Raw genomic sequence first — 26,727 nt, forward strand, 5'->3', positions numbered from 1 at the left:
GAGTCTGCTTTTCCCTCTCTGTCGCCTGCCGGCTCTCTCTCTCTCTCTCTCAATAAATACATACATACATACATACATACATAAAATCTTAAAAGAAAAAAAAATTGCTTGCTTTCCCTTTCCGGAAGACTAAAGAAATCATGCCTGTTGCACCTGGGGAAGTGTTGGTTAGCAATTTGCAGACCTAGAATTCTTAATTTGAGGAGTACAAATGGTAATACTTTATCTGACTTCGAGAACTTTTTGGAATGTCACAGGAGAGGGCACTAAACACTCTGTTAACTTTCTTGTTAACTTTCTTTCAAAATTGTTAACATTTGTCTCTGAGTTGCTTGGATTTAGAAACCCTTCATATTAAAGCATTTAAGCCCTTCTAAATGGAGCCACCTAGATTTCTAGTTCTAATTGGATCTTTTTAGATGAGATCAGTTACAGGACATTTAAATACCACAGTAGACGGGGACACTCTACATGTTCAATGATTGTGCCTAGCTTCTCTCTTTCCTCTGGGCCACTGAGTGGAGAAGGGAAAGGTCTGGTCAGATTTGCTTGTAATTCTGCCCTAGTATTTTAAGTCGAAGCTAGTGGGAGGACTTAAGGAGACTTTCACTTAGTTTCTCCAAAGGGATAATTTTATTGGGTTTTTTTCTCCTTCAGATGGAAATGTAACATCAGATTAAAAGTGATGATAATTCATCATTTTTCTTTTAATCTTATTCTTTTTCCTCATATCAACTTTCTTTGAGTCTGATATTATGTATTCTGTGGCATCATTAATAATTCCTCTTTCCCCTTGGTCCAAACTGTGGATGTTTCCCTAGTCTCTCACTACTTTGTTTGCTGCCTTGGTGGTTGCCTGTGCCCTCAGGACTTCATCATTCATCTTCCATCTCCATGTTGATTATTCCCCAATCTTTCTCAAACCCTCATTTCTCTTCTCAGGACTAATTCCTAAAACTTTAGCTGCCTGCTGGATAATTTCTCCGTGGTTCCCCACAATGACCACACTTAACCACACCCCTGTGAAACAGTTCAATTTCTTTCTTCATTCAACTAGTTCTTTCCCTTGGATTCCTATTTTACTGATAGCAACATCACTTCATTGCTTCTGTAGACACAAAACTTTGGACCCTATCTCTGGTCTACTGCCAGATTCTATCAGTTCTTCTTTCACACTAGTTTCTCTCTTTGTCCCTTCCTTTTCCTTCTCGCTGCTGCTGTTGTCTCCTGGCTGAGACATATGTTTCCATTGTGTAGCCTCTCAAACAAGCACAGTCTTGCCCAGAGCCTTCAATTCTTTGGCTGAAGATATTTAAACTCTTCTTACCTGGTTTCAACCTACTAACCTGTGAATCCGTTGGGGATGAAGGTCTAGCTCAGAGCTACTCAAAGTGTGCTTCTCCGACCTGTGCTGCTAAGCCAACTATTTGCTACATTTCCACAATGAAATATGTACAGAAATTGAGACTTACTGTTTTAGAAACATACAGTGATTTGACATTGCCACAATATGCAAGAAGACGCATATAAGTAACTCATCTCGTTGTACGGGGAATATACTAGTTTAGTTGTTGGTGAATTCACACGGGGAGCCGCCTGTTGTAGGCTGTGTCCTGGTCATGTGCAGTAAGACTACACATCAGTCCATGATAGATTAGACGTTTAGAACAGAGCTCATTCACCACAGATAACCAAGAAACACTGGTCTTCTTTATCCTTGCTATATCCAGCGTTAGCGCTTAGTTGGTACTTGACTAAGCCCCCCTTGCAGCCTCTCACATGCACTGCACTCCTGCACTCGTGGGGAGTTCTCCCTGTGCTCTTCTCTTCAGTCCAAAGGCCATTCTGCCCTAACTCATGCACTGCTTTCTTTGCCCATTTATATCTGTTATATATATCTGCCTACCCTGGGAATTCAGATGAGGTGCTCCCTCCATTGCATCTTTTTTGACCATTCTCTGTATTTTACATTAGTTATGGCACTTATCACATACTTGTAGTCTTTATATTTTAAAGCATATGTGCTTTTCCTCACTAACATACTAAATCTGTTGACAAACACCTTGTTTTCTTCATCTCTTAGTGACACAAAGCCATAGGTCATCGTCCTGGTCATCACCATGTCCTTCATTGTTTGCATACTATGGGGATATACTGCATTTGATTTTCTCAGCTGCCTTGTAGGACAAGGAAGGTATTATCCCCACTATACAGATTAGAATTAGGCGTAACCAGAAATATTGGTGACTTGTCCAAGGTCATACGCCAAGTGATGAGCAGCAAACCAGCACTAGAACATAAAGCTCTTTCATACTGCCTGTCTACACACAGTAAACCTCAGTGAATATTTATGAAATAAATAAAATGGCTCTGTTAACTGGGGATTCTTGGAAAGAAATTTTAGTCATATTTTGCCTCTTTGAAAATTCATCCTAAATAGTTATATGATGGTGTGAACTTGAAAACTTTGAATTTGAATCCTAATAAGACTTGGCAATTTAAACTGAACAGTTCCCTCTTATTATAGATTTTCTTTGGTCTCCTCATTAAACAAACCCTTTAATTATTTTAGTGTTAATACAGTGAAATTACATGAGGGAGCTATTTCAAATGAAGAGGATAATGCCACATTATGAAAGTTACTTACAGTGTAAAGTAGGAAGAACATGGGACATTTTTTCAATTTCTATAATCTGTTGTATCCAAAATGAGATTTTTTTATTTTTAAATATTTTTAAATAAAATAATATTTTTAAATAAAACATTTTTTAAGTTGTTTTTTTTTTAAGATTTATTTATTTTAAAAAAAGAGCGTATGCATGAGCCAGAGGAGGGGCCGAGGGGGAGGGAGAGAGAATCTCAGGCAGGCTCTGCACTGAACATGGAGCCCAACTCAGGGCTCAACCTCAGGATTCTGAGATCATGGCCCTAAGATCATGACTTGAGCCGAAACCAAGAGTCGGACGCTTAACCGACTGAGCCACTCAGGAGGCCCTAAAATGAGATTTTAAAAATTCTGTATGCATATTCTAGTAATCTAGTGAGCATTTGGAAATAGGCAAATTACTGGGTTGAGGCCAGTTTTTAAATCTTACAACCTGGAATAAAAAAAGAAGCAAAAAAACAAATCCTCTTGGGGACATTTGAAGAGGCCATATGCTGTGCTTACAGATTGACAAATCCTATCTGTCACTCATCCTTGTGTTTCAGTGACTTCATGATATTACTATTAATAATTCAATTGCCATCATTTTATTTTTTCAGTTACCATTATTTTATTTTTTCAAAGGGCAGAAATTCATAAACCTTTAGCTTTTTCCTAAGCTCCAGCCCTCCTATTAATGTATTATCTAACCAGGTGCATTATCTCAGCACTTTATTGGCTTTGTAATGAGAAGTACAGGGTTCTTACTGTTTGTAAAGGAGTTTAGGGTAGCCTAGCAAACTAGGAATTAAGATTTTCATCTATTTTTCTCTCTTTTGAAGTTAAGTGTATCTTCATTCTATTGATTCCTAGTCCCCATTACTACTTACTTAATCTTCTTGGCAACCCACCCACACAATTTCAGTCTGTTAGCTAACTAGTTCTCATGGCCAAGGTTCTGCCAGTTTTCCCCTGTGCCTTGCTCTGTCCTAGATTTGTTGATCCCATTGTTGTCCTTTGTTTTGTAATTTCTCAGCAGATCCTAGATGCCAAAATATTTTCTGTGCTTTGCTCTTTCGAGCAATATTTTATTCTTATTTTTTTATTTTATTTTATTTTTAGTTTTAGTTTTTTTAAAGTTTTTTAAAGTTTTTTTAATGATGGAGATAGTTTTGGTAATCAGTTCTTGGACCTAAGCCATCTAGAAATCCAGATGTTTGCATTCTCATCTCTGGTGCATATGTGGCTCCCATTCAGTTCTCCCTTAAATTCTGTCGTATATGAACTGCTCATCTCCCTGCTCACTAATCCTTTCTCCTTCCTTAAATATTCATTGTAGTTCTAACGTGCCTAACACGTTCTAGGTTTTGTTTCTTGTGTTCTTTCAACCAAATTCTTTGAAAATAAATGATTAAGTGGATTTTTTTCCCTCTTGAAGTGAATAAAGGTAAAAATCAACATATGTGCTTCTCTTCCAGCCTAAGTGGTCCAAATTGTGTTTCAGACTATATAGTCACGGTTAAGACCTTCGTGGAGTTGTAGCTAAAAATAACCAAAGAATCTGGCCAGTTAAGGAAGTCCAGATGTAGAGATTAAAGAAATCAAGGAAGACTATAATATAGTGAGACTTCTCCTTACCTCAGCATATTAGGGTGTGGCCATTTATTTATAGCACTGTAGTTAATTATAGTCTCTGTTTGTGTCCTTTCTCCTCAAGACTGAATGTAATTAGGAAGCTAATAGCAGATGAAGTGGACTTTCTCCAGCATGTCACTCAGCTTGATCTGCGCGACAATAAGCTTGGTGATCTAGATACCATGATTTTCAACAACATTGAAGTTTTACACTGTGAAAGGAATCAGCTGGTGACATTAAACATCTGTGGCTATTTCCTAAAAGCACTCTATGCCGCTTCTAATGGTATGTAATGTAGACCACATCAAAGTTTCTCTTCTGGTTCCAAGAATTGACTCAGCGCCATCATCTCTGCCTCACTCTGATTTTTACTTTGCTCATTTAATAAAATAAGTGTCAGATTTTGCTGAGGTAAAAATCGTAAAAGAAAAATGCTGGTATGGTATTTTAAAGAACCAAAATGGAAGATTTTTATAGGCCCCAACTTGTTTTTCGCATATTGTGATATTTAGGTAAGTTACTCCCCCACTTTTGATTTGGCTCCTCTGCTTAAAAGGCCTTAATAAACTATTTCTTGGACTACCCTGTTAAGATAGTAAATATGGAACATGATTTAATATGGAAGAGTGAAAATAAAAGGGAGGTCCGTTTTGGACTCTATTCAGGGTCTCAGATTTCATGCTCCACTAACAAAGGAACTAATCCTCAGAGAGACCTGAATTATATATCCACAGGGACACCACAAATCAGGAGTCTTACTCATAATGAGATCTTTTCTTCAGAATCTGGAAATCATGACAGTTCTAAAAAAACAAAAGATCATACGGGCATATGTTACTAAAGTGAAGATTTCAATTCCCTGCAATCAGAAAACCGAGTGAAAACAAGTATTTAGTACTACAAGTTGAACAATTATTTATCACACACTTGTTCTATGAATAGTGTAGTGCACAGTTCTAAAGGATAGGGGATTTTTTTTTCTTTTTTTTTTTTTTTTGAAATGAGTTTATTGTCATCTCACGGGAGAAACAAGGCAAACATCAGATAGCTACCGGTAGCTGACGGTTATAGGATTTGGTTAGCCAGGAAGCACCAAGTGGATGTTGAAGGGGAAAGAATCTGAATGTGGTCTGTTTGGCAGATGGGAGAAGACAGGGAAAGCTGAACTCATAGGTGCCCACTAGAAAATGGTAAGAGGTGGTTATGGGATGTGTGGCTTGGAATCAGATGGTGAAGCTTTGAAGCTAGTGCAGTAGACTACAGAGAGCCCGTGGAGAATCTTAAGTGGAAGGACGCATGACAGAAGTGATGCAGTAAGACTGTTGCAGTTAGAGTAGTGGACAGGGTGCATTTATGGGAAAAGAGTGGAGCTCTGGCCACCCTGCTAATCACTGTCATTGCAATGGTTTTCATGGGAGCAAATGGGAGCTTGCAGTCAGGACTACAGAGGTTGGTTTGAGGCTCATCTGTTCAGAGTTGGTACCTGCAACCATGGAAGCATGGTAACCAGGAAAGAGATGTGCGCTGGTGCCAGGAGTCGACTTAGAAAACCCTCCCAGCTGGTGGCAGGATAGGCAACCAGGTAGACGCTGAACTGGCGAATTACAGGGTGAGTGTTTGGAGAAGCAGAGGGACATCTAGAAACTACTCTGAGAAACAAAGCCCTAGGTAGATGGTGGTATCCTATTTCATACAGTTTTGAGGAAGGGTTTTCAGATTTGAGTAGAGGAAGTAATTTGTGACCCTCAACAGTGTGGTTTCAGTAGAGTAAAAAAGGCAAAAGCCAGATGTGTATGGGTTCATGGAAGGAATTCCAGATTTAAAAAATTGTGTTCGTACAGTTAATCTTCCAGGTAACATTCAGAATGCAAAACAAGAGGAGAGCCACAGTAAGTGGATGGGGGAAAGGTAGGAAAGTAGAAGGAGTGATTTATTTCGATCTCTGAATAAGATCTTGTGATTAAATTGAAAGTTCTCTGTACTTTCCTGTGGTTTCCAAGTTTAACAAATGGATGTATTGTACTTCCTCACCTAAACAATGGTGAATAAAGCACAGTGATGATGTTCTACGTACAAAAAAGAGTCTCTGTGTGACTTGAATGGTAATGTCTTTGTGTTTTTTCCCCTGCCTCCTAGAACTTGTTCAACTGGATGTTTTCCCAGTTCCAAATTATCTGTCCTACATGGATGTTTCAAGGTAAGAAGCCAAGTTCTAGAGCACTCTAGAGTTTGCTTGAAAGTTATTTAGATCATCCCATCTGAGCTTATGCCTAAACGCTTCTTATATATTTTGACGGTAAATAATACAAATTAAATTCATAGTTTTTACTTAGCCTCTAAAAAATATACGTAAGTATCTATTAGTTAAAATACGTTTGTGTACTATAGTTCAAAATAGAAGAATCAAGGTATTATGTCCATGTGGACGCCAATGTGACCACCATGTTTGGTCCCGAAAGATTAGTGAGTTGAGTGTCATATGGCTGGAAGGTCCAGAAGTTCTTTAATTATATTAACCATATCTTCAGTTTTTCTCTGAAATGATGTTAATTTCATTTTTAAAATATTGTGCTCTCTTTGATTTTTTTTTTCCTTCCTTCTGTTATTTTGCACCTACATCTTCTTGCTAAGAATGCTTAGAAAGTAGCAACTAAGCCTACCAAAATAGGATTTCCATCCAGCCTGCTCACTTTTCTTGGCTTATTTGCAGACAGGGTGACCGTCTCACCTTTTAGACAAATTCACTACTGCACTGTGTCATGTTTACTCCAATTCCCACAAATATTATAGTAGACTTTTTCCTAAAGGCATAAAGCATGTATCTATACAAATTAGACTTTAATAATCTTAACACACTAGAACTGAAACTTTTAACATAACTCCAAAGGAAATATCCAAAATTTTCTGAACAACCACTGTACATGGGGGTTTGTGGCCCACTCAGTGTAGCAAGTGTTAACTCATAATCAGTGTGCAAAATCTGATACAACTGCCATGTAATTAGGTGCAGAATTTGCCTTTAGTTATAAAAATAAACCTAGTTATTTTAATAAGGTTCTCTATCAGAATTATGTAAGAAAGTGTCAGAATTATTACAAGTACAATTTTATCATAAATTTGTAATTATAAAATGCTTCATGAACAGTGCTTCATGAATTTCCTACTAAATTCATGTCAGTTTTGTTTAATAAACTTGAAGTCAGATAATAAACTTGAAGTCAGATTTTACCTGATTATTTTTTTAACAGTCTTGAATGCTGTTATCTTCAGCCTTTAAGAACAGTACTGCAGTGAGTTTGCATACATGGGTATATATAAATATCTTGAACAGATTTATTTCAGAGTCAGCCATAGAGTAAATCTATTCTCCTTTTATTTATAGTATGTAACTGGCAAATGGTTCCCACTGAAACCCCTAAATGAGACTGAATTGGAAACCCTGTCTTGCTTTTCCCTGAATTCTGCCACTTAAATGCTATCCATCTTTCTTTATAACTCTCATGTCCAGAATCTTCAGTGTAACTCGCTCTGCCTCATTCATCTCCCCAACTATAGGACTTTCCCTGAAAAAACCTGACCCCCCTGACATAGCTCTGAGTACTTCACCCTCCTCCTTTTATGTGAGTATTTATGTTATCTCCAGGAACTGAGCTGTCATCCATCGTGGTGTTTACTAGGCCCTCAAGTTCAAAGTTCCAGGTTATTTTTGTCACTGATAGGAGTTTTATTGCTATATATCGAGGTTCTTTATAGTAAGAGGGACTTTCACTCTCCTAGCTTATGAAGATGTTTTAGGGGTTAACGACTATAAAATAAAATAATTAAGTGTGTCAGTCTTCAAGGCTTCAAAGCCACTACCATGTGTACCTGTACAGATACTAAGAAAATGATGCCACCTCTTCTGTATTTGAATTGAAAAGTTAGTACACTAGCAAAATTAAAGAACATGATTTTTAAATCACACATAATGCCGCCACCTTTAATATCACAACGGTTTTTTCTTTGATGTAGTCCTGTCCTAAGCATTATTTTCATGGAATTATTCATCTGTTTTTAAGGAATTGTGCTCATAATTTGCATACTATTTTATATTCTTCATTTCTGGTCATTTCACATATTTAAAAAGGAAGAAAAAAGGCTAATCATCCATGGCTAGGGAGGTACTCATTGTACTGGATTTGTCTAAGCGATGAGTTCGATTAATGGTAAAGTCAGCGTTAGTTTAATTCACTTGTTTCTGGTAATTATACTGGCCATCTTAATGCATAAGTTAATGTTTTCAAATAATAATTCTGAGTCTCACAGGTCAGTGTACCTTTTCATTGGTGCCATTTCTTTCCTTGTATCTATGATCTATGGCGGTGCTTTCATGATACCTATTGTAGTTGAGAAGTATTTTAATGTTAAGGGTAAAAATGTAAATTGGAAAATAAAACTATTTTATGCCATTTGACTTAATTGGAAGAATGTGGATGTTTGCTTGTTTGTTTTTTCCAATATAAGGCATCCTCTTGCTAAGCTTGCATGGGTTTATAGACTTCTTAAGATAGCAATTCTGGGAACCAGGCCTTTTTTTTTTTTTTTTTTTTTAAAGACTTTAGAGATGATATAATTATGTCCTTTTCTGCTTTTTCTTTCTTTCCTCTTCCTTGTCACACTTCATCTCGCTTCTAGATTAAAGTGAATATACATATCCTTTTGATTAATATTCACTATACTTTGGTATTTCGTTTGAAGTTTTATTTATTTTATGTAATTATTCTGAGTTTCAAACCATACTTTAGGCTAAATTCCAATCAAAGAAAAAAACTGTATATTCTTATATTTAGGAACTGCTTAGAAAACGTGCCTGAGTGGGTATGCGAAAGCCGAAAGCTAGAAGTTTTGGATGTTGGCCATAATCAAATATGTGAACTTCCTGCGCGGTGAGTATTACAGATCAAATGAGAGAATCTCAAATTAGATAAGCAGTTTTTTAATAATTTAGCTTGTTATTATGAACTTCTAAAAGAATTTGTTTTATTTCTAGTAAAACCTTATTTCTAGTATCTTTCACCTCATGTGGTGTCTTTGAATTATAAACTTTCTTCATGCAGTGGAGAGTAGGGTGAGACTGTCAGCCAGGCTTTCCAAAGCCACGCAGGGTGGTGCTTAGGGGATGTTTCTAAACAAGCAATGTTTGAAAACTCAGCAACAGTATGATCAGTTCACCTCTGTATTCTCAGTTCTTTCAGAATCTTCCACTTCTGTCTGCTGCCCTAACATGTTTACCTTCCCTACAAATAATTCTGTTTCCCTCTAACATAACTTTGGGAAAAAAGACTATTAGATCATTAAGCCTGGAAAGAACAAACTAGATTGTTGTTCTTGGTATGAAATTTGGAATAGAGGCAAGAACTTTTCTTTTCTTCTCTTTTCTGTCTTAATGTGTATTGTTTTTATTTCATAATTTTCACTTTAATGGCAAGATTTGTAACACAGCCATGTCATGAGGTCTAGTGTCCGTAGATACAGACAAGTATCTTCAGGTTCACTAATTCTGGTACAAAATATTATTGACTGTTAGTGACTAGTCATGCAATTAATAACAAAAGGTAGGCTATTCCAGTACTATCCTATAGAATTTTCCATGATAATGGAAATGCTGTATATCTTTTATATGAGTGTGCATCTGTGCTGTTCAGTGTGGCTCCATGAGCCACATGTGACTTTTGGGACTTTGAATGTGACTAGTCCAAACTGAGAAGTGCCAAAGTATAAAATGTACAGTAGATGCAAAGATTTTCACTAATGCTGTATGTTAGTTACATGTTAAAATAATATTTTGGATATATTGGGTCAAATAAATTATAAGAATTAATTTATCTGTTTCTTTTCACCATTTTTAATGTGGCTGCTAGAAAACTTACCATTACGTATGTGGCCTGCATTATATTTTTGTTAGTTAACACTGTTAGAATATAGATCTCATAAAAGAAATCTGGGTTACATTTCAATCCCTAGAAAGCTCCGTTGATTTTACTTTGTTCCTTGGCCATATGCTATACCTGGAATTTCAATCTGTTTGAAAATGCTTTCTGCTTTAGAGTTTTATTTAGGTGACCCAGTGCAGCCCATCACCATCAGCAAGAGGACTTTGGTACTGTGCCCAGTGGACAGCATTGTGTGTAGGTGTGAGACTGAGAGAGACCCTTTCAGAAGACAAACAGCAAAAATCAAGATAGGCTACTACTAATGAGTAAAAAAGAATTTGTTGAAAAAAATCTGGCAATGTTACCTTTCTTTTTTCTCTGTTCTCTTCCCCACTTAAGCCTCCCCAATCCAACAGACAGCAAGTACATTGGCGTCTGAGGCCTCTGTTTTCACTTCAGGCTACAACAAAGATATTGTATACACAAACCCAACGATTGAATAAAGATAATAGATACATTTTTTTAAAAATTTTATTTATTTATTTGACAGAGAGAGAGGCAGCGAGAGAGGGAACACAAGCAGGGGGAGTAGGAGAGGGAGAAGCAGGCTTCCTCGCTGAGTTGGGAGCCCGATGCGGGGCTCGATCCCAGAACGCTGGGATTATGACCTGAGCTGAAGGCGGTCGCTTAATGACTGAGCCTCCCAGGCGCCCCAAGATAACAGATACTTTATCCAGTTTTCCCCAAAGTTAATTAATCTTTGATTTGATCTGCCTTAGTTAGGCTCATTTGGGGATCTAAACGAGTGCTTATTCAAAGCAGATTCCAAATGCCCTGTTGTCAAGGAATTAAACAGTGTGTGTGTGTGTGTGTGTGTGTGTGTGTGTGTGTGTATGTGTGTGTGTGTGTTTAACATGTGTGGGACAAAAACAATATGTACTGTTTTCTTATTTATGATGTTTAGTTGCAAATTATCAGCCCTGTCACTGATCTAATACTCAGGCAAGACAGCAATTCATTAGAAGTTGATTTGAGAGTCAAGATTTGTTTAAGCAATGTATGTGAAGGATTTGACAAAACAAATTAATATTCAGAAATGGAAATGTATTAAAAGGAAAATAAGGTATTTTAATGCTTAGTATCCAGAAGAATTTGGCTAAGTTTAAGACTCATACTGTAGTTACATCTACTTTTTTGTTTGGAAAAATAAGATAAAGACTTTGTCATCTGTCTTTCAGTTATCCATTTATTTAAGGATAAAGTGTGTATGTGTGTAAATAATAAATAACACATTCTCCCCTTTGAATACTAAATTGCACCCCAGGCCCAGTAAGACAGTAAAATTAGTGAGCCAAATCCTGAATTACTGGGTTGAGCTGAATTACAGAGACGACCGCCTGCGAAAACCGTGACGGAACGGCTGTCCTAGATAATCTGTCTTGTCACATTGATGTCCAAACCTTCTAAGTCAGGCATGCCAGGTACCTTTCATGGCAGCCCGTCGTGTCACAGCATTGAGACAGGTTGCTTGTGTCCCTGTGAGCGAAGAATCTAGTTTTGATATTTAAAATGAATAAAGTTCAGCTGTTATGTGGAGTGATTTTAACAGCCCTGGTGGTCCCTGAGTGAGGTCAGAGGGTGGAAGGCAGGGGGTGGTGGGGGTGGCCTCGTTCTTTGACAGCACTGTACATGAGGTCTCCATCCAGAGTGGTCCTGACGTAAAGTATAACCTCACTTTGCCACAGGCCCCACATTTCTGTGTTTAAACCTGGGGCCTGTTTTATTCTCTGCAACTGTCGAGGAAGTCTGAATTGGTCATAAAGTGGATTTATATTTGATTAAAGTATTCATCATTTGTTACAGTTTTGATAACTCATAGGAGAAACATAGCCAGGGTTCCAAACAGTTCTCTAGGCACAAAAGAGAATAGTGAATTAAGTGCATTTCCTTCTCTTTGGGAGGGCTCTCAGTTTTGTCTAGGATTAAACCAAAGAGAAAAGAAAAATATACAGACTTAGGGAAGTGAGGAAAGGCGGAAATATTGTAGTTGTGAAATGCAAACGAGGAAAAATGTAATATTTAATCAGTTGGCATTTGTGAAAGTTTAATCGGATAGAAGAATCCTTATTTAATGCCGATCCTGTAGGTAAAAATTGCTCGACTCTCTTTATTGAGAACCTGCTGTGGGTTAAACACCCATGTCCCAGGGCAACACAAGACAGGAGCCCTACCTCAAGAAGCCTACAACCTTTTAAAGCATGTCTTCTGAGTCTAGCAGGGGTAGACTGTTCTCTTCAGGATCTTCTATGAAACTTGTTTTTCCTCTCTTTCACTAAGTAGAGCTTCTTTGTTAAATAGTCCTGTTCATAGTTTTTCCCACCCTCTTTCATCTCTTTTTTTGTTTTACAGTCTGCAAAGTATTGAAATATAAAGAGCTCCAAGTTTGAGCTTGTGTTAATAGGAATTTGCAGTTGCTCAGGATGAATTTATGTTTCTTTGGAGAGATCATTTTAAGTATTCGACTCCTGTTCCTTTTTTATTCCTTATCCTAAATTAGCGCTAAATAAGTTTGCTCCTGTCTTTGTCCTGTTTTACACAGCTTATTTTGTAATAGTAGTCTCCGGAAGCTGCTGGCAGGACACAACCAGCTGACGAGGCTCCCTGAGAGGCTGGAGAGGACCTCAGTGGAGGTCTTGGATGTGCAGCACAACCAGCTCCTGGAGCTGCCGCCAAGCCTGCTGATGAAGGCCAACAGGTAAGCGGTGGGTCTGTTTGGGTCGTCCCTCCAAGTTGTAGAGTTCCCCCTCGTTAGCGTTCTTGTCTTGATATGAGACCGGCCATTTGTGTGGATTTTCTTTTATTGTATTTATCTATTTGAGAGAGAGCACGAGCAGGGGGTTGGAATCAGAGGGAGAGGCAGGCTCCCTGCTGAGCAGGGAGCCCCACATGGGGCTCCATCCCAGGACCCCGAGATCATGACCTCAGCAGAAAGCAGACACTTAACCAACTGAGCCACCCAGGCACCCCTTGTGTGGATTTTCGGATTATCTGTCTGAAATTTTCCAAGAAAATTGTTTCACCAGCCACTTCTCTGTTTGGTAGGGGATGGAGTCAGGGGATATCCTGTAGGCTCTTCGTTACTCTTGCTGCTTTCTCAGCAAAGGGAGTCGAGTCGCTCACAAGCATGTGGTGTGGAGGCGAAGCTGTCCAACGAGGATAACTTCGCTACCTGGTCATGACTGGTGCAGGCTGCTCCAGTCCTAGCTGAATTCTCTTAGGATTCTCTGTTCTTGCTTCGACATATTTGTGACTTTGGGTGACAGACAGTTTTCCTAGAGTTTGCTAAGCTCCTCTCGCTGTTGATTTCTGACCAGTTGTCCTTAACGTTTACCACAGTTTTCCCTTTGTATTTAAATTATTTTCTTTAGAACAAACTTTTTCTGAATAGCTTGTGTCACTAAGACATTGTTTTGATTTGAGGAGGAGGTTAGTTTAAACATTCAGTGAAATCTCTTTTCTGTGGAGAGTTGCCACATGCAGAACTTCCTTCAAAGAGAAAGCTGTAGGTTCCCTGAGTGTTACCTTACATTGGAACATCTTGTTTGCTTCGGGCCCCTGTGCCTCGTACGAAAATGCTCACAGCCTGATGGCCTGTGTCATTTTGACCTCTGCTGATACTTATTGTTAGTGAGTGGCCAGAACTTGAGAGATGATATGAAGGATTTAACCTTTAGTATACCACATGAGACAGAAAAGTAAAGTTTAACTTTGTGGTTCTCTTACAGAAGAAAACAATGAGGGGTCTTTCTGCCTTAAAATATAAATTTGAGATATGTTTCAGAATGTGTGATTTTTCATCGGTGAAAAGAACTCTGCTTTCCTAAAGTGAATTGGACACCTGACCTTGTGTATCAAGCTCCCTGTGCTTACTCCTGTCGTGATGCTCTTCACACGCTGTATTATAATTTCTTGTTTCCCTGTCTGTCCCCACTATTAGATTATGAACGCTGTGTCCAGTGACTGTGTCTTAATTATAGTGTTATCTTCAGCCTTTTGCAGCGTGTCTGGAATAAAGCCGGGTGTTCAACAAATATTTATTTAATGAACAAAAGAAAATTTAAGGAATTTTAAATACTACCTTCACCCTTGGATTTTCATTTTTTTCCCCTTTATGTCCTTTAAAAAAAAAAACAACTTAATCAAAATATAGCTTAAAGTCAAAAAACTGTAGAACTTTTAAGGATACTGTTCAATGAATTTTTACATATATGTCCCTATAATTATTGCCCAGATTAGGATAGAGGACATTTATAGTTTTCTCTTCCTTTTCCTTTTGTTCTTTTTATCCTCATTTTCAAAAACATTTATTCTTTGTACTTAACGTAAGTTACAATGAATTCCTAACTGGAATAGTTATAGAGAAGTAATGGAATTGTGAGAAAATGGAATTCTTAAATTGTAATTGACCAGTGCTATATACTTCCCGACAAAAAAGAGCAATGTTTCAAGATTATTTAAAGAATTGTTCTTTCTTCTGCTTTCATATCAAAATACTGTTGAGCCCTGAACAACATGGGGGTTGGGGCGCCAAGCCCCGCACAGTCAAATCTGTGTATAACTTTTGCCCCCCCCCCCATTTAACTACTAATAACCTGTTGACCAAAAGCATTACCGATAATATAAATAATCAGTTAGCAAATATTTTGTATATTATAATGTATTATATACTGTATTCTTTTGGTAAAGTAAGCTAGAGAAAAGAAGTGTTAAAATCATAAGAGAAAATATGTACACAGCACTCTAGTAAAAAATACAAATAAAGAAAAATCAAATATGATCCATGCAGTGCAAAGCTGTGTTTTTCAAGGGTCAGCAGCACAGTGCACAGCATATGGGTAGCTATAGACACGTGCTTTTTGTTGTCATGAATACTGTAGGATTTCATCGCTTCCCCTGTGCAGAATTCTGAGTGATGTTGTAACCTTGTGTTTTCTTTCATAAGGCTAACTAGGCAAAACTTGGGTGCGGTTTTATCATGAGAATCTACTTGTTCTCCTGGCGTCTACACTGAATCTACAGAAACAAGTGAATAGATAGAATCTGATTTAGGAGTCCGAGCTAAAACCGGTTCTGAATCTAGCCACGTCTGATGAGCTTGTGGCTAATACAGTAGATTAAATAGCATTGGAACTCTCCAATGGATAGTGAGTCTTTATTCATTTTTTAAAAAGACAGTTCTGTATATTTTTAATTCTTTAGAACCAGCCCATAAGCAGTCAGTGAATCTCCTTGGTGCTGGGGCAGATCTGAAAACACGTCCCCGGGGAGGAGCTCATAAGTGGAGTCGAGGAGACTGTGTTTTCGTGTTCGGGAAAGAATTTGGTGGGGCAGCTGTGATTCCGATTCCCCCACAGGTGATCCTCCTTACTGTCGACTTTGTGACCCAGTGCAGCTCACTGGGAATCTCTGTTTCCCAGCTTGCATATTCTGGACAGTTCCCAAATGGAATCTGTAATTTGGAAGTGGAAGGATTGTGTGAACTGGAATATTTCTAGTAACACAACGTGGAAAATTAGGGACCGGAATGGAGCCACTGAGAGAGGACACTGCTGTCATGGAGAGGAGAAGCTGTGTGAACGGTGTCAGCCGAAGGCGGTTAGGTGGTGATTCCCATGGTCTGATCTAGTCTGTCCAGAGACCGCATTTTGGAAAATAGGAGCTGTGGTGGGGGGACTCGCCAGCCTCTGTGGGTCTTGGGAGGGGGCAGGCCATGTGAAATGTAACTGTGGCACAGGCAAGTCCTGAGTAGGAGGCCAGGCCAATGACAAGGAGCTGGCATCCTCCTTTATTTTATGAGAGAAAAGCAAATGACCAAAAAAGGCTGAAATGAACTTTTTCAAGAAGGCGTATTTCAGTGCTCTTGTTTTCCAACCACCATAGTAGCCACCTCTCAGCATCGTGTGTTATTAGTCATGACTCTGAGTCAGAAGAAGAGTTAAGAGTTTTGGTCATCTCAGGCAGATAGGTTATAAAAGAGATAGTACAAAGTTGATGAGTGCTTTTCTGACCGACATTCTTGTATTACTGCCCTTGTTGGAAGACAAGAAACACAGAACATTTGATGATTCTCACTGAACTATTTACTGCTTCGCAAATGGTTAATCCTTCTATTTATCCCCTTTCCAGAACCTAAATAATGGAGGTTTAATCTACCTAAATTTTATTTATTTATTTATTTATTTTTTATTTTATTTTATTTAGAGTGTGCACACAAGCGGGGTAGCGGGGGGAGGGGGCGGGGAGAATCTGAAGAAACTCAGCGCTCAGTGTGGAGCCTGACCTGGGTCCACTGTGGGGCTCGGTCTCACAACCTGATCTGAAATCAAGAGTCAGCACTTAACTGATTGAGCCACCCAGGTGCCCCTCTATCTAAATTTTTTAAAAATTGTATGATATTGTGTATTTGGTTTGATAAGTTTTGGGGGAAGGAATAAACCAAAACTGACAGTTGTGGGAGCAGCTCAACCCAGAAAACATGAAGTTCCAAATATGGAAGAGGGCTGTGGGGACAGAATCTCTGCGACAAGCTTCTTGCAGGTGGGTTCAGTTGGGATTTATTCTAGTTTGCATGGTCCAGGCCAACGTCTTGCTGACCCAGGACATTGAAGTCACTGTGTTGGGTGCCCCAGGGCATTGAAAGTGACATCGTATTACCCTCAAGGGGCTCACAGTCTAATGCAGACTTTAAAATAATTACACCATAAACCATAATAAAAGGTGGTTTTTAGAGGATAAAGAGAGGGGAAATGATATGGTTGGTTTTAATTTAGTCTCCTGGCATGAAGAACAGCACTTTGCTGTTGGATAATACAGAACTGTTTGTTTGGTAAATAGCTTCAGGCAGTAATGAAACTTTGCTTCGGTCCTTCTTCCATTCAGTTTGCTCCAAAATACAAATCTTAAAAATATATAGATGCTTCTCGTTTCTTTCTTTCTTTTGTGGTAATAAATTACTGTTGCCAGTTCTGTGTTTGGTTATATAACTGAGGAGAGGGCCTGAATACAAGTCTTCATAAGTCATAAATGGTTTAGCTCGTGCTCTAAGTAGAACTTGTGCTTGGAAGCTTTAAGAGAACTGTCAGAAAAACATGCGTCATTGGACACAGAGCAAAAGACTGAACTTTGACTCTCTTTTTGTGAGTTTTTCTTTAGCTCTGAATCTTGCCTGCTAAAACCAATGTCATGGTTTTAATTACATGATATTGTCTGTTAAGCATTACAGCTTTAGAGTGGTGTATATTAATCTTCCTTACCTGGTGGTAGAAGGTATTTGGTAACCAAACGAGAGAAGGGAACCTGCTTTAAGTTAGGTGACTTTTAGTAATATCTTTCTCTTCCTATGAAAACTTTAGACCAATTTTATTAAAATTCTTAGGGCTTGAACTGGCAATGTTAGCTTATGAGTTTACTCTCTGTATTCATCTTTGAGTTTTGTTTATTTTCACTTGCTTTTCACTGGCAGCTCAAAAACTGTAGACAGATGTGAGATGTGATGGACTGTGTGTTGCCAAGAAGTTGATTGTGATTTTGTGTCTTATGATGAGGGTGGGATTTGGTTCTGTGGGGTGAACCAGCAATATTCTAATCGAGATCTCACTGTCCTAGATCTCTCATCTTAGCTCTTTTTGCTTAGAGTGGAAAATCTTCTTGATGGGAGCCCCCAGGAGTTTCAGATAATCAGTTTTTATCAACAGATGGGCAGGGTGGGGTAGGTAGTCACCCGGGGTCGCCAAAGCAGCAGCAGATGGATGAGGTATGGCCACCCTTCTATTCGTGAAGTCTTGGTGAGGGCCCCCTCCTGGTCCATCTCACAGATGCATGCTCCTTTGATGGAGAGAGAGCTGCTCCTGTAGGAGGCTGGTCTAATTAACAAACCCGCAGCTGACCCTTTAAAGGAACGTTGTAGATTCCTGTTGTCGGTGGACATTAGGGTGTTTTTATCCCTGGTTAGAGCAGTACAAAGTGCTTTCAGGGGTGGGAGTGGGGAGAGAGTATGTGCAAATGAAATACATGGTAATTATTAAATATCCCCTGAGTATTAGTCACATTACAGACCATAAGTTTTAGTGACTCAGTACATATGTAAATATCAAGGGGACTAAACGGGAACAGAGAATTTGGAGAGCGTGATCAATTGACCATGACAACTGGTGCCTTTTGGCAAAGACAGATATTTCTGGCATTTTTAAGAGCTAAGTTGCCTACACTATTTTGTTTAAGTGAAGAGAGCTAACTTGTGAAGTTCTGATATTTTGAGAATAAATTACAGTGTTTCTCGAAGTGTGTCTTCACAATGCTCTGGGGTACATATTAAACATGAAGATTTCTGCCCCTTATCTCTGTTCTACTGACTCAGTATGGCCAATCATCAGAATCCTTAATCCCACAGAGTTTTGAAGCCTTACCCTGACCTACTTAATAAAAATATCTAGGAGTTGAAGTTGAGAATCATTTACCTTCTGATAGGAAGGCACAATATCACTTCTCTGTATTTTTGCCCAAAATGAACCACATTATTCTAATGATAAAACATCAAACAAATCTAAATTGAGAGATAGTCTACAAAATAATTGTCTAGTACTTTTCAAAAGTGTTAAAGTTGTTTAAGACAAGACTGACTAAAGGAGGCTAAGGCATGATAACGAAACGTGGAATCCTGGGTTGGATCCTGGACCAGATAGAGGGGACATCAGTGGAATAATTGTTGAAATTGGGATAAGGTCTGTAGATTAATTTGTAGTATAAATGTTAAATTAATCCTTAATTAATTGTACTTAATTTTTAAAACTAATTCTTTTCGTGTTCTTATTCAACAGTTCTTTCATCTGTATAATTTTTGTTCCTTTACCTGATAGCCCTGTAGCCTGACAGATTTTCATACCTTCCAAAATAATAATTCTGTTAGGCTGTATGCACTTTTTCTTCATTTGGTGGAATCCCCACTATTAGGTGGTGTTGCTAGGCAATTAATAATTGTGTTCTTTTTTCAAATTGATAGTGGGGTATAACATTAATTTAATGGGTTTCTACCAGCACTTTAAAAAATTAAGTAGGATAGAAAATATTGTAAGATAGAGTCAGGTTAAGTAGTAATTGTGAAACTTTTTTTTTTTACTTTTTTAAAGAGATTTTATTTATCTTAAAAATATTTTATTTATTTATTTTAGAGACAGCACAAGGAAGAGGGGCAGAGAGAGAGAATCTCAAGCAGACTCTGGGCTAAGTGCAGAGCCCAACACGGGGCTCAATCTCACGACCTTGATTGAGATCATGACCTGAACCAAAACCAAGAGTCGGGTACTTAACCAACTGTGCCACCCAGGCACCCTAAGATTTTATTTATTTATTTTAGAGATAGCAAGCAGGGGGAGGAACAGAGGGAGAGGGACAAGCACACTCTGGGCTGAGTGCAGAGCCCAACACGGGGCTCCATCCCACAACTCCGAGATCATGACCTGAGCCGAAATCAAGAGTCAGACACTTAACCGACTGAGCCACCCAGGTGCTTCTGTGAAACTTTTACTTGTACGTGTGTGTGTTGCATCTGTACTGGGTGGTAATGTAAAATGTAGTTTTACTCTTGTTTACTATCAAGCGTTTGAAAGCCCTTCCCTTAAGAGCTATCAGCCTTGTTAAAAGTGTTGTTCTGTTTGGACAGATGTTAAGGAATTGAGAGTGTTTCACAGTTCTGGACACTGGGGGCCAGAAAGCAAGGCTTTGTCTAAAAGTAGGAGAGTTTTCCTGGGCTTGGAATCTTAACCTTTTGCATTTTTAATAGAATACAAGTCCCGCTACTGATCTCCAGAAAAATTATTAAAATGCAGAATGCCGGGGCGCCTGGGGGGCTCAGTCCTTTGAGCATCCAACTCTTGGTTTTGGCTCAGGTCATGATCTCAGGGTTGTCAGATTGAGCCCTGTGTTGGGCTCTGCACTCAGCCCAGAGTCTGAGAGTCTGTCTCCCTCACCCCCTGCCCCTCCCTCTGCTTGTGCGCTCTCTCTCTCTGAAATAAATAATTTCTTTAAAATGCAGAATGCCTGGTATACCTACAAATAGGTAAATTTGTCTTGATACCAAACCCTGCACTTTGTTTCAGTGACAGAATTTGGCTGTAAAATTCAAGGGTGTGCTGGAAATTACTAAAAAGCAAACAAACCAAAACAAAACAAAACAAAAAAACCTAGGTGAGCCAGAGCAGATGGACAGAATGTGCCAGGGAAGAACAGAGCAATTGCTCAGGGCTCAGGAAGTGGATTTGTCTCCCTGCTGCGGTGGGCAGCTTTCCAAAGGCTTTAGGGCAGGAGCTGTACATGAGTTTTTTCTCTGCAACTTTTGTACTTTCTGCTAAGAAAAGTTTTTGAGTACTAAGTTATCTTAAGAATGGAGTTTAAAGTACTGTGCACATGTGGTGTTCACACTACCCAGCAGGTGCCCTACTTGACTTCCAGCATTTTTGGGGAAAAGGGCCTATGAAAATGTCCTCAGGAAAATATTTTATTATTACTGTTCTTTAACATTTGAATTTTGGAGAGATGTGTTAGGGAATCATGGACTTTTAAGATTAATGAGGTCTGGGTTTTATTTCTGGCTCTGTCATTAATTACTGTTTAGTAATTGCCAAGTAATTTGACTTTTCTCAGCTTACTTTTCTGTCTTCGGTGAAATATGAGGGGGCATCTCCGTGATGATGGGAGAACCAAGTGAAATAGAAAATAGGAAAGAGATGTGGTGTCTACATAGCACCTTACAGATGGATGGAAAGCAGTCATATGTGACTGCTTTTTCTCTATTTAGCAGAGGAGAGTTGCCTAGTGAAGAGGATTATACGGATGAAACATTTCTTGGCACGTGAACCAGTCTTTTATCTTTTATACAGTTATCACAAAAATCTGTAAGGGAGAGGCTTAAGGAGGTTATCACATCATCTTGAGTTGAGATCAGACTCAGTGCATTAGGAATTTCTGGAGGTTTTGAAAGCAGGGGGTGTGGTTACATACCCCTGTTTTTTGAGTTAAACTGTTAACTGAATTGGAGAAATTTTGCAAAATTAAAGTAGTTGCTCATTCTGGTGGAAATGCAGCACCTAGACCATTAAACCAGTCTAATTTGTCTCCTGCTGAAACATTGTGAGGTTAGGGAACGAGTGTTTAAGAGGATGGTCTTTGAACTGAATTTTCCTGAGACCATTATAATCAAAAATCTTTTTAGCCCGATTGTCTGCTCTCTGACCGTTAACAAACCAGATGATTCAATCAGGCCCTTTCAGTTCAAATCAAATCCTTTAGAACCAGCCCATGTAGTTTCAACTTAGTTTCATTTCCTGGAGGGGTAGGATGTGGGATTTTTTTTCCCCCCTCTTAATTCCCACCAAAGAATATATAGCTCCTTCAGTACAGCAAATTTCAACAAGATGAGAGGACAAGTCTCTTTGGAAATCACTTTCTTCTCTTCCTTCAGATGTCGTGAGGGGTTTTCAAAGGCCCTTTGGCCGCTTTCTAGGTGAGCATTCACTAGTCAGTCTTTTTTCCTTTCAAAACAATGTTCCCTCCTTTTTTGGCCTGAAAATATGCAAATATCCATGAAATCTCTTTTCTTGCATCCATAACCATATATTGCCTAGACAATTATATTTTAATGAGATTGTGATACGGTTTCCCAAGCCAACCCCAATCCATGATGTTTCAGGGCAACACATTTTGATTTGTTCTAATTCTTCACTGAAGAAATTCTTAACAGGGAATTTAAGTCAGGTGATATAAATGGGACCCAACGAAACAGACTCGTAAAAATACTTTGAAGAACTATGGTGCTGAAATTGGTTTCCTTCCTAGTTCAAAATCATTTCAGAAACTGCATGAATGACCTTTATTTTCTTCTGTGTAGCACACACGACTGTAATTTCCCATGACTATTTATGGTCTGTACAGCCCTTTCTAACTTCCTTTTTTTTTTTTTTAAATGTCAACGCAATACGTGTTTCTTTAATGGAAAATGTTCTATTTTGGGGAAGCTGCTTTTCCTTAGACAAGTAGTGGAATTGGAGTGCGTGTGTCAGTATGTGTGGGGGGTTTGCAAGATTGGGGAGGATTAGTGGATTGAGAGCTTAGCATGACAGTCCTGGTGATGACTCCTGAATACAAAGCCTTCTTTTTGTCCAGGGTTAAAAATAACTGTACCTCATATTCCATAGTCTTTTTAAGGAAGATTTTATTCCTTTTTCCTAACATATGGCAAAGTAGTCCTGAATTAGACGCTGGAAGTTTCAAATCCAGGTGGTTGTGAAACAAGAGAAAGGTGGTTCATTAACAGGCTTTTCCAGGTGGGGAGGCAAGGTGGCTTTGACCTTGGTAACCACAGTGGAGAGTGTGATGGGCAGAACACCCTCCACGTTCCGGGTGCTCCAGCTTCACAGTGGAACCCACACAGTGAAGGTCCGTTGCGAAGCTGGAGGGTCACCTCTGTGATTCCCGAGCCATGCACCAGTACCTGCTCTGTCCTTCCCTTTTCTTTCCAGTGACATGGAGCCTGATCACAGCAAGGATTCTGTTTCAGTTCTCCAACTTTGCATTTTATGTTTATCTGTGTTTTGCAATACTATGGAAGGATTACGTGATTTTAGTTGGCTAGGGTGTAAAAACATTCTTCGTATTTTAGCCATTTTCATTCTGTCATTGGGATAACTGGTAGCATATATACCTTGTTTGTTTATTTTAATGTAAATCTTATTGAAGTATAATATAAATACAGAAAAGGGGTCAGATCATAAGTGTAGCACTTGATGAATTAAGTGAACATGCTTGTGTAACCAGCGCCCAGATCAAGAACCAAAACATTGCATCAGAAAAATTAGAAGCCCTCTCCCAGATACTACTTCCCTTCCCTACTTCTGATAGCATGCATTAGTTGTGTTGTTTGTTTTAAAGATTTGTTTATTTTAGAGAGCATGGGGTGGGGGAGGGGCAGAGGGAGAGAAACTCAAGCAGACTCCCCACTGAGCATGGAGCCCAAAGCAGGGCTCAATCCCATGACCCTGAGATCATGACCTGAGCCAAAGTCAAGAGTTGGCGCTTAACCGACAGAGCCACCCAGGCGCCCCATACATTAGTTTTGCCCGACTTTGAATTTGATAATTATGGACTCATGCAGCGAATCCTCTGGTAGCGCTCCTTTCACTCTCTTCTGTTTGTGAGCATCCTGCTGTTGATGTGTGTGGTTACAGTTTTTCATCTTGCTGCTTTATAGTGGTCTGTTGTTTCAATACAGAGCGAAGTGTCGTGTGCAGTTGTGAGTACATGTCAGAGAAACGTGGTTTGGGTGCCATACTGAAAAGGACTTAGTTGCTATGTGATTTTGTTGTATTGTGATGTCTAATGTCTAATTGTTTATTACTCTAAGGGCTCTTTTATTTAAAAATAGGCAATTGTTTTCTCTTCCTTAAGACAGAATAGTAATTACCTTATCACTTTCCCTTCCACTCCCTACCAGCTATAAAATTAATCACTTCTTTCACCTCTGTGCTTCCAGAAAATTTAATTTTTATCTTTCTGTATTTAACATATATAGGTACTGTATTCCTCAGAGATAGTGGAATCATGTATCCCTATGCCTGCTAGTAAAGCCAGGGCCTACTTTTAAATTCATGTTTCTAAATCCAGTTTCTAATATTCCAGGTATCATTCAGAAAAATTCTAGATTTGTTGAGGATTCTGGACTAGACCTCTGGCTTATCAGTGGGATTTTGTTGCATTTTGTCATTGTAGCCTGAGATTCCTGAATGCATCTGCAAACAAACTGGAAACCCTTCCTCCAGCCACTCTTTCTGAAGAGACGAACAGCATCTTACAGGAGTTGTATTTGACAAATAACAACCTCACAGATAAATGTGTGCCCTTGTTAACAGGACATCCCCATCTAAAGATCCTTCACATGGCCTACAACCGACTTCAGAGTTTTCCAGCAAGGTAAAAGAGGATCACAGGGTAATGCTCTTCATTGCATTTCTGAAAATGGATTCATAGATAGAAAAGCAAAAGACAAAATGTTTATTTCCCAGATAATGTAAAGCTTATGCCTCCTGGCCCTTGTTCACAGTTGTCTTTCATCTAAGCCACGATTAACATTTCCCTAAAGAGAAATGTGTTAGTTTTTCTAATATGAATTATCCCAAGACCCAAACACTACAGTGTTACTTGTGATTTTGAAATAAGGTATGTCATTTCATGGGCATGTTTTTTCTTCTGGTTCTTTTTAACCAAATCATTTTTTAAAAATTACCCTAATATGGTGTGTGGTAATTAGAACATAAACTAGGATACCTGACGGTTCTTAATTAGCTACCAGTTTTTATATTTGTGCTGTGGTGTAAAAAGCAGTGGTGGTCTGTGCAACCACAGAAACCCTGTGGCATTATAAATAATTTATAGCTCTCAGAATATTCCATTTTTAATTCTGTTGTAATGTGAACTTCTAATTTGGGGGGCAGTGGTGTTGTATCTAATTTGACTGAATCCCCACACTGAGCCTGGGAGGATTTACTCTGCTTCCGTGTCATTGGCATTTGTCCATCTAACAAGTTAAGACTTGGAACACACACCCACACATCAAAGAAGCAAACACTAACCCCTCCGCTATTCTGCGGCTAACTACAACTCAGCACTGGGACAAAGCAAAATACTGGCGCAGCTTCCCTCCACTGCCATCAAGGCTACGAATCTATTGAAACCTTACTATGCATTGCAAATATGCATTGACTTAAAGTATTGCTCTGTTTTGTTGTTGTATATCTTTATTTCTTTATTTTTCCTCTCATTTGATGTTAATGATTAAACCTTTTTTCTTCTGTGTACTTTACGTTTATGTACTTTTACTGTGTACATGGTATTTTACTTTGGGATGAGGAGATGATATTTCTTGGAAGAAAACATGGTCAACACATAACAATAATTTCTCTGAAAGGACTCATGGTCCTGAGACGGTGAATAAGCCCTGCAGGAGGAATGATCATCAACTCAAATTTTGAGTGACGGTATTGCCCAGTGGCCCATGCCGGTTGTAATCAGCCTAAATACAGAGAATTTTTTTATGCTCTTCAAAAATCCATTCTGCTATAATTTCTATCTTCCCGGGGATTGTGATGTGGCACAGGAACTCCCCTAAAGACCCCGAGTTCCTTAAGAGTCAGGACTGTGATTTGTCTCCATCAGGCCCACGTGTCCTGTGAGGTGTGCCCTGGGGGGTAGACACTCCACAGAGGGTTGCTGAACTGACCATGCTCCCGTGGTCTTGTCTGTTTGACCACCTTCTTTGTCTGTTGACAGATGGAAACTTCTTTTTCTTTCTTGGGCCCGATTTCTATACTTCCGGTCATTTTTCATGCCCCATTACCCACTGATTTCTCCATATTTCTTTCCAAAAAGTAATAGTCTTACAAATTCTGGTGGTCGGAGCTGGATTACATCACAGTCCATGTGCACAGTGCTGGTAGTGCATCTCGATGCCGTGATGAAAATTTAGTTCTTTTTGTATCTTCAGCATATATTTATTTTCAGGATAAGCAAATAAGATAATCTTTTTATTTGAGAGATGACAGAAAGAAAAGTAATAAAAGGATTTCTTGCTAAATTTTTTTAAAAGTTTATTATGACCTGTGCAGCCATAACAAACAGAGGAGATATTGACAGTTGTAAACTGAATGATTCAGATTATAAGTTTGAGTTACACTCACCAGGAATCCTGCACTTTTTGGAGTCCAGGATCAGCAGGGGTAGAAAAAGAGTCAGAGGGGTGGTAGATGCTATTACAGGATTATAGGAGCAGAAGGTTTTCTCCTCCAGATTTACAGAAAAGGCAAGAAACCCTAACTCTGAAATTTCCTTTATTCAGTTACTGTAATTATTACTTAGTATGATGATGATCAACTATAGATTAAGGTTGAACGATAAAAGACATTCTTAAACAAAAGTATTCAGTATATTACGACATGCTATTAAGGTAAGGTTAGAGACAGTCCACTTTTGTAGATGCTTAGCAGGACGTGAGAGAAACTTCTTTTGGGTATGGTTTGAATTTGGGCACCGCCAGAAGGTCGAGAGATGATCCAGATGATACTCCCCACCACCTTATCGTCATGAAGGATGTCAGGAATTCGGGGAGTAGGGTTTTAGGAGAAAGCATATCTTCGTATGATCTAGAGCCCCGTTCTCCTCTCCATCCCCTTGAGTTCTCAGTGCCAATACAAAGAAATCATTCTCTCTGAGCTCTTTGAAAGCACTTATATTGGACTAATGCTAACTTTTGACCCACTTGAGTAGGATTTTTATTGGCGTTCAGACTAAGCGATGTAGCATAGTGATTGTTGCCAGGATAACTTAATTCATACACAGAGTTTTAAGAGGAAAGGGACATCCATTTTTCTGTTTTTGCTTAATTTGAAGAGTTAAGGGTAGTAGTATTTGTTTTGTAGTAGGAAAGGAGGTGTT

General features: G+C 38.9%; 1 protein-coding gene across 1 annotated transcript in view; it reads left to right on the forward strand.

Moving 5' to 3' along the window:
- The window catches only part of PHLPP1 (PH domain and leucine rich repeat protein phosphatase 1), a 266,105-nt gene that overhangs the window by 213,179 nt on the left and 26,199 nt on the right, over positions 1-26,727 (forward strand). The window contains 5 exon segments of the mRNA XM_034642214.1: positions 4,362-4,564; positions 6,416-6,476; positions 9,109-9,204; positions 12,791-12,946; positions 24,010-24,210. Of these exon segments, the coding sequence (XP_034498105.1) occupies positions 4,362-4,564; positions 6,416-6,476; positions 9,109-9,204; positions 12,791-12,946; positions 24,010-24,210 (717 nt within the window).

Source organism: Ailuropoda melanoleuca, chromosome 14 (assembly GCF_002007445.2).
Source record: "Ailuropoda melanoleuca isolate Jingjing chromosome 14, ASM200744v2, whole genome shotgun sequence".
Classification (NCBI taxonomy): Eukaryota; Metazoa; Chordata; class Mammalia; order Carnivora; family Ursidae; genus Ailuropoda; species Ailuropoda melanoleuca.